Source organism: Penaeus monodon, chromosome 17 (genome assembly GCF_015228065.2).
Source record: "Penaeus monodon isolate SGIC_2016 chromosome 17, NSTDA_Pmon_1, whole genome shotgun sequence".
Classification (NCBI taxonomy): Eukaryota; Metazoa; Arthropoda; class Malacostraca; order Decapoda; family Penaeidae; genus Penaeus; species Penaeus monodon.
The window spans coordinates 2,276,885-2,288,736 of NC_051402.1; the positions used below are offsets into that span (position 1 = coordinate 2,276,885).

General features: G+C 39.3%; 1 protein-coding gene across 4 annotated transcripts in view; it reads left to right on the top strand.

The window, feature by feature from the left end:
* Positions 1–2,347: 2,347 nt before the first annotated feature.
* The window catches only part of LOC119583455, a 10,938-nt gene continuing 1,433 nt past the window's right edge, over positions 2,348–11,852 (top strand). Inside the window, exons 1-7 of one of the 4 annotated variants that reach the window (XM_037931941.1) lie at positions 2,348–2,659; positions 3,580–3,699; positions 7,160–7,306; positions 9,003–9,159; positions 9,884–10,059; positions 10,246–10,329; positions 10,852–10,928. In XM_037931941.1, coding sequence (XP_037787869.1) covers positions 2,390–2,659; positions 3,580–3,699; positions 7,160–7,306; positions 9,003–9,159; positions 9,884–10,059; positions 10,246–10,329; positions 10,852–10,928 — 1,031 coding nt within the window. In that variant the 5' untranslated portion in view covers positions 2,348–2,389. The remainder of the gene's footprint in view (positions 2,660–3,579; positions 3,700–7,159; positions 7,307–9,002; positions 9,160–9,883; positions 10,060–10,245; positions 10,330–10,851; positions 10,929–11,852) is intronic. The other 3 variants (XM_037931942.1, XM_037931943.1, XM_037931944.1) reach the window with 3 other exon arrangements.

An 11,852-nucleotide genomic window follows, 5' to 3' on the forward strand; every position in this document is an offset into this window, starting at 1 on the left:
AGGGCCTTGGAGTTCGAGGCCTTCCTGAAGCAACCAGGCCTGGGGCCAGCTGCTCAGCCCCGCCGTGAACTCCGGGGCCGAAAGGCTAAAGTGGAAAAGGGTAGCATTGAGGAAGGTGACCCCGAGAACTTTCCAAGGCTTGTGTTGGGGTGCGGAGGGGAAAAGGGCACAGACGGTCAGTGTTGGAGGGAGCGGAGAACACGTCCTCTCAACTGGACGGATTCTGATGCCTTCCAGCAGTGCTGCAAGGACTGTGCGGGAATGGTCCCAGCCGAGTGCATGTCCTAAGTTTAAGGAAGTGGTACAGGCGGAAAACTCGGACATGCTGGAGAATTGGGCCGAAACCCAGCCGTCCTCGGTTCCCGGGCCCCGACTTGGGTAAGCTGCCGTCGAACCAGCACGATGCAGGTGGAGGGCTCAATAGATGGGAAGCCATGCCGCCTGACAGTGGACATTGGGGCTGAGAAGACCCTAGTGCGGCTGATATGTTGGCCATATGCGACTCCAGACGCACCACAGAGACTGTGTGGTGCACGGGGCATTGTGTGCAGCTAAAGGGGGCCAGTGGGGCTCGTATTGGCGTGGCGCACGGTGCAGCGGCTGCCGGTGTATGTGGCCAATTGGACGAGCACTGTTTGCTGGGCCTTGACTACCTGACGCAGAGTAAGGCGTGTGTCGACCTTGGACGGAAGCTGGAGAGGGTGCACGGTGAAGATGTGCCCATGCTTCCAGGGGTTGGCTTGCAGAGGTAGTTATGGCTGAACGACTGCCTTTGCCCCAGGACAGAGTCTAGAATCCGCTGTCGACTGTCAAAGGTGATGTGTGGAGTGAGGGCCTCTTTGAGCCCATTCAAAACCTGCAGCTGGCTGATGGTAGCGGTTGGGCGGAGCCTTGTTGGACCAGGGGAGGGGTTGTTACAGTGTTGGTAGCTAACTTCTCTAATAAGGACCAAAAGGGTGCCAGCTGGTGCAAAGTGGGCACTTGTGAGGAGTGGAGCGTCCAGAAGAGTCGTCGGGGAGCGAGGAGTTGGTTGGTGGGGGGCCCGGGTTGCCTGACATCCTCGAGGACTTGGCGCACCGGCTTTTGGCGTTACCATGGGCCAGGAAGCTACTCCTGGGGCCATGGTGAAAAGAAGATGAAGTTAGCCCAGTAGGGGCGATGAGGACGTGGCAGACGCTGACCGAGATGGGACGAGCATTTGGACGGTGAGGGCGATGCAGCAGACGTCAATGGTGACCATGAGCCAGGTCTTGGGACAGGAGATACCCCTCGGGGTGCCACTCCCAAATCTACCGCCGCCCACACCTCCTCCAGAGCGACCCCCAGCGAGAGCGAAGAAAGCCGCGCTGGATGAAAGATTTTTGTGTTTCTGAGAACTGATTTACAATTACGGTTACTTTTGTTTGAAAGAATTTTGTTTGTTCCTGAGGACTGATTTTATTTAAATTTTCTGTAGTTTGTTTCATGTTTAGATATGTCAGAGCAGACCGGTCGTCTGCTTGATAGGGGGGGATAGTGCTACGCCAGTGGGTCTTTGTCTCTGTGCGAAACATGTGTTTACATGAAGGGACCTGGGTAAACATGACGCAGCTGGCTGTGAGCGGAGGGGCAGAGGAACAAGCCAAAGGGACGGATTTGGGTGCTGCTCCTGTGAAGACCTCGTGTGTGCCCTTGTGACCTGATAAACATTGTGTTGCCCTGTTATAAGCTGTATCGTGCAGTGTGACATGCTGGTTTCCCCCTGTATTGTGCCTATAGAAAAGTGTACAGGTAAATAACTTGTGTAAATAAAGGAAAGACTGTCATTTTGTGTTTACTTCGTGCCCTGCCTCGCCACTTGGCGTTTCCTCTCCTGGTGTTCTGGGACGCTGTGGTGTTCGGGGCCTCTTGGAGCTGTTCAGTGTTCACGACCCTGTATATAACACGCCGTCTGCCTAGCCTGCCTTGTGTTGGTGACAGAGAGAGAAAGAGGCGGCCGGCGTAACAATATATATATTATAATATATATATATATATATATATATATATACTATAAAATAAGATATATTTGTGTGGGGTGTGTGTGTGTGTGTGTGTGTGTGTGTGTGTGTGTGTGTGTGTGTGTGTGTGTGTGTGTGTGTGTGTGTGTGCGCTTGTGCGTGCGTGTGCGTGCGTGTGCGTGCGTGTGCGTGCGTGTGTGTGTGTGTGTGTGTGTGTGTGTGTGTGTGTGTGTGTGCGCGCGCGCGCTCGAGTGTCGCACCACTCTTTCATATATAATGTAATATATACCAATCCTTACTTCAGAGAAATATTGAAATTCCATAGAGCACTGGAGGTTTCGCGCTGCTCGAACGCGGTCTTCTCCCTCCCACTCGAACGCGGCGTCGATGTAAACAGAGCCTTGGACGCGATGGGGGAGGAATTCGAGAGGAAGAGGATCTCGACCAACCCTTTCCTCTACACCGACGGGAGTCTCGTGGAAGCTGAAGTCCTGCATGCTAGTCTAGATGCTAGTGATGGTTCGGCGGACGGGTCAGGGGCGTCGACTATTAGCGCAGGAGGAGGCCAGGACGAGGGCAAAGACAGTGACCAGACCCCACAGGCTGAAGTTCCTCCCACAAGACAAGTGTGGGCTGTGGGTCGGGCGGGGGTCGTGTCCATGGACCTCGATGACGAGAAGGTACGAGAGATTGGGGGTATTTCACAGGACGCTGGTGATTGTGTTTGATTTGGTCGCGCGATTGGTAACGAGTAAGGTACAAGTATTTTCGCATTTTTGATGTAGTTTGAGTACCTCCTAGTAGTTTAAGCTTAACCATAGGTAGTATCTTTACAGTGTGTAATTATATGGACCACTTTACTTACAATACGAAGTATGAAAACAGTGGTACCAATAAAGAAATATTAGCAATCTTCTATGTTTCAGTTCATTCTTGCTTAGCCTGTTTCCATTGTAAACTGTTTAGATTCATTATAATGCAATACCTTATTTTACTCCATGTTTTCAGCTGCTTTGTTTTTCATACGTTTAGGTGTTTTCAAATTATAGTCACAACAAAAATAAGAAATTATATAAGTTATTATGTAGGTCATGGTATCTTCCAGATTACTAAAGAAATATTAGATGTAACTCAGTTCCAGACTGGGAACCTGACATGCATGGGCAGGTTATTTTCAGTTTGTCCAAAAATGCGTAGATCATTGGTGCACAACTATTGTTTTACATTATGTAACATTAGTGATAGATGACACATTATTTATACATTGTTTTTATGCTATTAAAATGGGTTGTCATTGATGGCACAAGCTAGTATGGTTTAGTTTAATTGATAACTCTTTTAGGATATTCAGTTTGTAAAGTGATCTACACTTGGGCAATCCATGCTGCACAGTAAACAGGCACTTCAACAACTTTGCGTGGCCAACAGATAAGAAAGGGAGAACTGCATGATAAAAACAGAAAAGCGCACAGCCAGCTGCACACTCAGTATATTGCATGTGCGACTAAGTTTCCAGTCTGGTCATAGATAAGTAAATATAATAAAACAAAAAATTTAATTTGCTATTGCGCAACATGATTGTTTTCCCTGCTTTTACCAGATGCAGACAATGACTGGCTCATACTCAGAGATTTTGGAAAGACCCTCCCTGCCTGAGCGTATAGTGGAAGAAGATGAAAAGGGAAAGGATGAGAACGAGATAGACGATAGTAAAGATGAAGTTAGTATCCAGAAAGTGTGTTTTGTATTACTGCTAATAACTTTATTAACTATAGTGTTACTTATATAACAGTAATTGGTTTTTATTGAAGCAATGAGAAACATAGAAATAATTGTTATTATGGAAAAAGTAATCATGATAACATAATAATTATGGCATACAGATAGGAATGTGTTGCAGCAGTGGTGATATGACATCTAGCCTTTACAGTAGAATAATAACATTATAAGATTATGGCCACATCTTTAATATGTCAATGTTGGGAGAGCATGTATGTATCCCCTGTCAGTGGTGATTTTAGTTTTTTTATTTTTTATTTCTTCCTTTCTTTTTTCAACACATGTGCTCAATTACCAAGGGGTCAGTTGCATACAAATGAGATATGTAGATCAAGTAATTGACTTGTTGAGGACTGAAAATTGACAAGGCAACACTACAGTTTACTATGTATGTACTGAGCACCAGTGGGTTAAACGACTGTCTCTGGAAATTTGTAGTGTTCACTGTAATTTGTTTTGTGAAATATATCTACACAGATGGCCCCACAAATGCTCAGTCACCAAGGAGTCAGTTAGTAGACCTCATGACCTCACCTGATTTCACTGTTCCTTGAGTTCCTTGAGAAAATGCTATCAGTATTGATGTTGTTATTACTGATATAGACATTGCTATTATTATAATATTATTAACATTACCAAAAAGGCATATATGATATAAGAAAATTGTTTTCGAAGCTCAAGGAACTGGGTAAACAGGTGATATGTGATAATAGTAATTGACTCATTGGTGACTAAGTACTTATGGGGTCATCTATGTGTAATGACAAATAATAAATTAAACTCACGGTGCATAAGGCGTGCACACACACACACACACACACACACACACACACACACACACACACACACACACACACACACACACACACACACACACACACCCACTCACACACACTCACACACACACACTGCACACTCACACTCACACATTCGCACACTCACACTCACACTCACACTCACACTCACACTCACACTCACACTCACACACTCATATATATTGTTAATAATAAAATATATTTATATATATTATATATATATATATTATAATATATTATATATATATATAATTATATTATATATAAATATATGCATATACCAAAATATACACACACACACACACACATTCCATCCACAGTGGCATTAATTTAATATGATAATGACTCTGATAGTAATAGTAATATTTTAACAGTTATAAATGTGAATATGATATTCAGAAATATTTATTTGAAGTAAAAAGTGGTAGTGATATTAAAAATCCTTTGTTGCACTTAACAATTTTTTTTATATCCCTTACTTGAAACTATGAGCTAGTATTTTAAAGATAATGAAGGTTTTCATGAATCATCCTCCCATCCTCATTGCTTAGTATAATGAATTTTCAAATTGGTGCTAGTAATTTAAGGATTTTTGTTTGGCTCTCTCAGCACTGAAGTGCATGCTTTTTTGTCCCTCTTTCTCTGTAACCTCTACCATCCGGATGACATAACCATCACGTCATGACCAAATTTTGGCTTAAGGGAAGGGTGACGTGAACATGCTGTCATAGGAAAATTTGGCTGTGGGCCGGTGTGACGTGAACTTGCAGCCGTGAGCATTTTGGCTGAAGGCCAGGTGGATGGGAATGACTCGTCACAAGTGCACTGAGCTCTTGGAGGATGATTAGACTCTTTTGGCTTTTAGCAAGGGGATTTTACATTATTTCCATCAGTAAATGAATGTGGAATGTAATGACCATGAGCCATGTCTGGAAGAGTGTTGGCTCCACAGAGGATGCTATTTCCATGTTTGGGATCCTATTCCTGGCCTTCATGACCAGCGGCATAAACTGTATTAGAGAAAATTGAATATTACAAAAAGAAAAGAAAAGAAAAGAAATGCAAATAAAATGTTACCTATTGTTATTATTCTTGCACTGAGTTATGGACTACTGAGAAATAATATGGAGTCAGATAATATGGAGTCAGTGCAAGGAAAACATCTTGACCATCTTGATAAAGGAGATCAAATGACAAATATGGACACTGGAAAATGACAAAAAAACTAAAAACTTTATGTAGAAAAAGAGAAGATAAGGGGAGGCATAGAGTCTTGTCACCGCACACGAGAGTTCGCATGCACCTGGCCTACAAGTCGCTCACCCATCAGAGTGGCCGCTCAAGCCAAATTCCCATGTCTTGGGCCATGTGATGGCAATGAAGCATCCGGATCGAGTGGTTAATATTTTTATTTAATTTTACATCAGCTTTAAGCTAATGTTGATGGGATGGCAAGAATACATGCCATAAGTGCTCAGTCATGAAGGAGTCAGTTACTAGTCCAGTCATAGCAACATCAGTGTTAATAGCATTTCAAAAAATATACTTTTCTTGAAAAATCAAGGAAAAGAAAAAACAGCTGAGAGCTTGTAGGCTTAATAATTGGCTCCTTGGTGGCTGAATACTTGAGGAGCAAACAATGTACATACAAATTTCACAAGAATATGACAGTAGACATTGTGATTGCCTTGTACTATTGGGTTAATATGAGTTGTATTTTCTTTTTTAGTACTTATAGTAATACTTTTATTTTGCATTTTGTTTCTTATGGAGTTATCACAAATTCTTGTAGATATTTTTGGTGTTAGTAGAGTCTGTAGTGTTGGTTTAATCCTTTTGTTTAGTTTTATATCTTACAAGAAAAAAAATTCCGCACCAAAATGCATGGGATCATACGTCCCAAGTTTTATTAATTATATAGTAAATTTAACAATACTTTGTGTGTGTTTGTCTCAGATTTGAAGTTCTTGTTTTTGTTTCATTCATATTATATTTTTTGGAAACTGGCTTTTTTCCTTTTGAATTGTTGGTGTTGTCTGCCTTTGATTTTTTCGTAGCAACTTTTGTTCCCTTATTTTCTAAGTGCATGTCACTAAATATGCAGATGTTTAACAGCATCTCCTGTGTTAGTGTAAACTTCATCATCATTTTTGATGTATTATATATGGATATTTCCTTCTCCACAATTGATATGACTCCTATCCTTTAGTGGTACAAGTATATGTTTAGTTTCCACTATAGCAGTTGTAAGGGGACTGCATGATTTCCCTGTGAAAGCTTCAGAGTCTGCACTGTTGCAAGAATGTCATCCAGAACATGGACCATTGATGCAATCACCCACCAGGCAAAACTCACATGACAGTATCAGGATATTTCTCTGCATGTTTGCAAACCAACTATCCTGTAGTTAAATTTACAAGAATCTTAATATCAAAATATCTTACAAATACATCTGTACATGGGTAGCGAAGGTCATGTAGGCTAGCCTGAGTGAGGAGGGACATACATCCCCCTACAGACCTTAAGCTGACTGAAAGCGAATGCAGGTCGTCCAAGGCATAAGACCCCATTCTCACCCTACCATAGATGGACGCCATCACACCAGTGTGTGCAGACATGGACCCAGTGCAGGCCTTCCTGACCCAGGAGCGGCTCAGTGCCTTCATGGCCAGAGACGACTCGCAGGGTGAGGCTCCAGACTATGGGGCAGGACTGCCTCCGCATGATGACCAGGTTCGTCATCTTTTTCAACACTGGACGAGGAAGGGATGATGTTTAGGTTATGTTTTGTCCATTATTTGTTTGTGATGAAGGAGATTGGCTTCACGAAAGGGGAGCTGGAATTATTTGTGGTGGGTTTGAGAATAATAATATTTTGTAGATGTTTTAATTTTGTAATGGTAAATATAACCTAATTTGAGAGTAAAGGCTATAGACCCATATAAAGCAGATTAGTAGATTACCCAGTAATTTAGTAAGTAGAACATACCATTCATGCCAGTTGCCACTCCTACTAAGGTATGTCTATACACTTATCTTCCCATGAACAACAAAGTGCATGTCACATTGTACTATGCAAAACATTGTACCCCTTGTATGGTTTTCTGTTGTAAATACCCTCTATGATCTGTGAGCTGAAAACAACAGAAAATAACACATGTTCTTGAAAACCACTAGGAGAAAAGTCACATTTTTTACCATTAATTCTCAAAGAAGTGTCAATGTCTTTGTGATTAAGTTACTTAATGAAGTAGAAAATCAGATCCCTATTAATGTATAGTTTGGATAAGCACTGCATTTATACACCAAACTTAAACAAAATGGGTCAATTATAGTTACTTTCTTAACATTTACAGATATTAGCACTTTCTTCTTAACAGATTATATAAAAAAAAATATGAATTCCACATGATATAAACATAATTTCAAGTCTGAGAATAAAGATATCAGTAAAATTTAGGATTATAGTCTTCTAACTATTTCCCGGAAGCTATCTACAAAGTAGTTCCATTTGATAGAAAGTAAAATTTTCATTAAATCTTTTCTCTTCATCTCATCTCAACAATTTAATGCCTAACAGTGGAAATACATAGGAAGTTATCTTTATGGTATTTGACTTGAGGAACTGATGACCTATTGGTTAACTGGAATAGAGAAGGATGTGGAATTGGCATTTACAAATGAATGGCATGTGTAAAACTAAAGATTTTAATGACTGTCTATAAAACAGGGTTTCAAACTACAAGTGGGATTTATATTTGAGTGTAAGAATGAAAAAAGCTAATTTGAAAAGATATTTTGAAAAAGAAATATTGAAACTTTTTATTCAGGGTGAGTTAATGGAATGGGATTGCAGCAATAAGTTACCAACCATTTGAAGAAATATGTTTGGGGTGCATAGTAAAGGCACTGCAGAGAAGTCAGAGTACGTTTATGAACTCGAGCCTTCTTCATATTTAGAGACTGTACTCTAGCCTGAAAGTGTATGGTATTCATTAGTTCACAGAATTTAATACTTTTATCCTTGTCACCTCTGTTCATGGGTACTAATTTGCAATAGGATTAATAAAAGACAAAAATTATTTTAGAAGTAGTATCATTGACAGTAGTAATAAAATTGAGCCTTTAGTTGAGGAGAGAAAAGGCTTAGAGTTTCAGAGGTTTAGGTAGGATGACAGTTTCAACATATTATACTTGCTCACTAAACAGTTTCATTACAGTTAGGTGAAAGTCACTTTTTAAAATTGTTTATGGCAAGATATTCAAATGTTTTTTATATGGATAGTATTGCACCTACTCACTAAACAGTTTCATTACAGTTAGGTGAATCACTTTTCTTAACTGTTTATGTCAAGGTATTAAAATGTTTCTCTTTATGCTAAAGCTTAGAGACAATTTTCACCCAGTAATCTCTATTTTTACTCGGCAGGAGCGTCCATGGAGCCTTCACGTGGGGAGGTGCAGTCCTGAGAGGGCAGAGTCGGCGCTGCAAGGTGCTGGCATGGTCACGCGCCAGGGAGACATTATCTCTTTCGTGGCGGATGACCTGCACAACAAAATTAAACTCTCCAGTCCCGTTTCCAAAAGTCAGAGGCTCGACTGATTTAACTTTTATTTTGTCTTTCCTTTTTTTTTTTTTTTTTCTTTCCTTTTTTTTTTTCTTTCTTTCTTTCTTTTCTTTTTCATTAAGATTGGTTCTAGGGGAGGTCTGTTATATATGGGGTGGTGGCTTCATGAGTGACTGTCGTGCAGCACTCTCGGTGCAGGAAGAAAAACTGCTTCTGAACATCTTGTATTAGTCTAAAAATATCTTATTCTTTGATTTCTCTCTCTCTCTCTCTCTCTCCTCTCTCTCTCTCTCTCTCTCTCTCTCTCTCTCTCTCTCTCTCTCTCTCTCTCTCTCTCTCTCTCTCTCTCTCTCTCTCTCTCTCTCTCTCTCTCTCTCTCTCTTTTTCTCTCTCTTTTAGAGGAGTGACATGAATCATAAATCAAGAACTATACTATATATTAGTTTTGACTTTTATGTCAGTTTATAAACATGTATAAGTAATAGGACTGAAGTAATTACCATCAAATCTCTCATTCCATAGGCATAAGTACAATAGTGATAATAATAAAGCATGATTTTGTTTGAGTGTAAATCCATAAATCAGATATAGATCAGGCATGCAAGTTACATAATTGCACATCTCCTATGTGGAATTATTAATTCTTATTCATAACTTCTCGACATTTGTTGCAATGGTTCAGTAAATAGACCTTTTTCTAGCATAGAATCTTATGAGACGACTCACTCTCTGGTTCTCCCAGCAGTGGCATCATTCCCTGGATCCCGAAGTTCCACACCGAGCTTGTTAAGGGCTGCCCTTGCGCCACAGGTCCCCGCCATAGATCCAACCGTCATCAATGACATTGAAGCACACGCACGACATATTGCAACATCAGTCGACACGCTCATTGAGAATCTCACAGGGACTCTGCATAGTGTAAGTTATTTAAAAACTTATAAACCATTAGTGACTGGTTTGTAAGAGCATCCATTTAAAATATATTTTATGTAATATAATATGTTATTTTTATTATAATCCTCTTTGTTTATGTCACATGATAGATCCTGGCACATTATATAAGGTGTAAGTCTTTATATAATGACCTTTTTCCCTTCATTACAGATCTCAGCACTTACTGTTGACTGTGTGGAAACCTACAGGGATGCTGTTTGTAAAACCTGTGATGCTGTAGATGCAAACATAAAAGTAAGTTTAAATAAGTAATTCCAATTTGTTTGGTGAAATGGAAGAATAGACCTGTTTGTAAACATGTGGAGGTTTGCAGATCATGATTTAAGAAAAAATGAAGGAGTGAGTATGTTTTAGAGTTTTTGTGACTGTGCCTATGCATGTGCATGTGCAGTGTGCATATATATGTATGTGTGTGTGTGTGTGTGTGTGTGTGTGTGTGTGTGTGTGTGTGTGTGTGTGTGTGTGTGTGTGTGTGTGTGTGTGTGTGTGTGTGTGTGTGTGTGTGTGTGTGTGTGTGTGTGTGTGTGTGTGCAGTTTACTCATGGTTATGAATAAATATCATTTTACAGAGAGAGATAGTTACAGTGTTGAGTTGAAATTGAGAATGCAAACAGTGAATGTTGACAGTTGCTAGTTTATGTGGTAGAACTTAATCTATTTGATCTATGTTTTGTTGTCCCATTGTCTCCATTTTAATGACAAACAGTATTGCTTTAATCCATTGCATTTCTTGTTTCATACACTTAATCTTTTCAGTCTATGTACCAGCTGATGGCAAAGACAGAGGAGTTGAGCAAGTCGATGAAACCTATCTACAAACTCCAAGAGCAAATGTATCCTTTTAAATATTTGCTGTTTTGTATGAGAATGTGTCCATTAGTTATCTTGCTGTTTTACTGAAATAAGTATAGTGTGGGTATTCGACTAAGGAGGGAGAGTCATCTGTTGGAGGTAAATTAATTAAACACTAATATATATATATATATATACTATATATTATATATATTACGTTGTATATGATATAAATGCGTATTCTACAGTCATAGATTCATGCATCATTCACTAAAACTCATGCTGTGTTTGATATACGCATTTCATTTCAACTTCGTTTTTTTGAATCCCATTCGTCATGAAATGCTGAAATGCCATGCTTGGAGTGTGCAATTGAACGCACCTTTTCTTCACTTATTTTTTTTTTTCCTTCTTTCTTCTTCAGTCATGAAATTATAGATAAATCACATTTTCTATATCATAAGATATACATCTTCCGCACGTAAATCCAATCTATATGGTATTTCTAGAATATTTTTAAATCTTTTTTTTATTTTCTTACTTCTATTCTTTACTTTCATCTTCATAGCAGCAAGTGATCATCGAAGAGTTTGAGGTTGAACATGCACCATTTGAGATATATTTTGTAATAAACATTCACCCAAAAAGTGGCAAAACAGGAGGTGTGTGGAGAGCTTACTAAGAAGTCTTATTTTGTGAGACAACCATTCATTACTTATGAATGCATAGATGAATGTATTTTACTCATGCTTCATCATATTATATTAATCATTTTATATCATATATATATATCAACTTATAGTTATGAAATATGCATATATTAAATAATATATTGTATATAATAATATTCATAATAAAGAGTGACAAAAAGTATGTTAAGATGCTATATATTATAATGTTCTTTATTTTTGTAGATCAAATTCAATTATTATATAATGCATTCAGATTGGTGATATTATTGAATT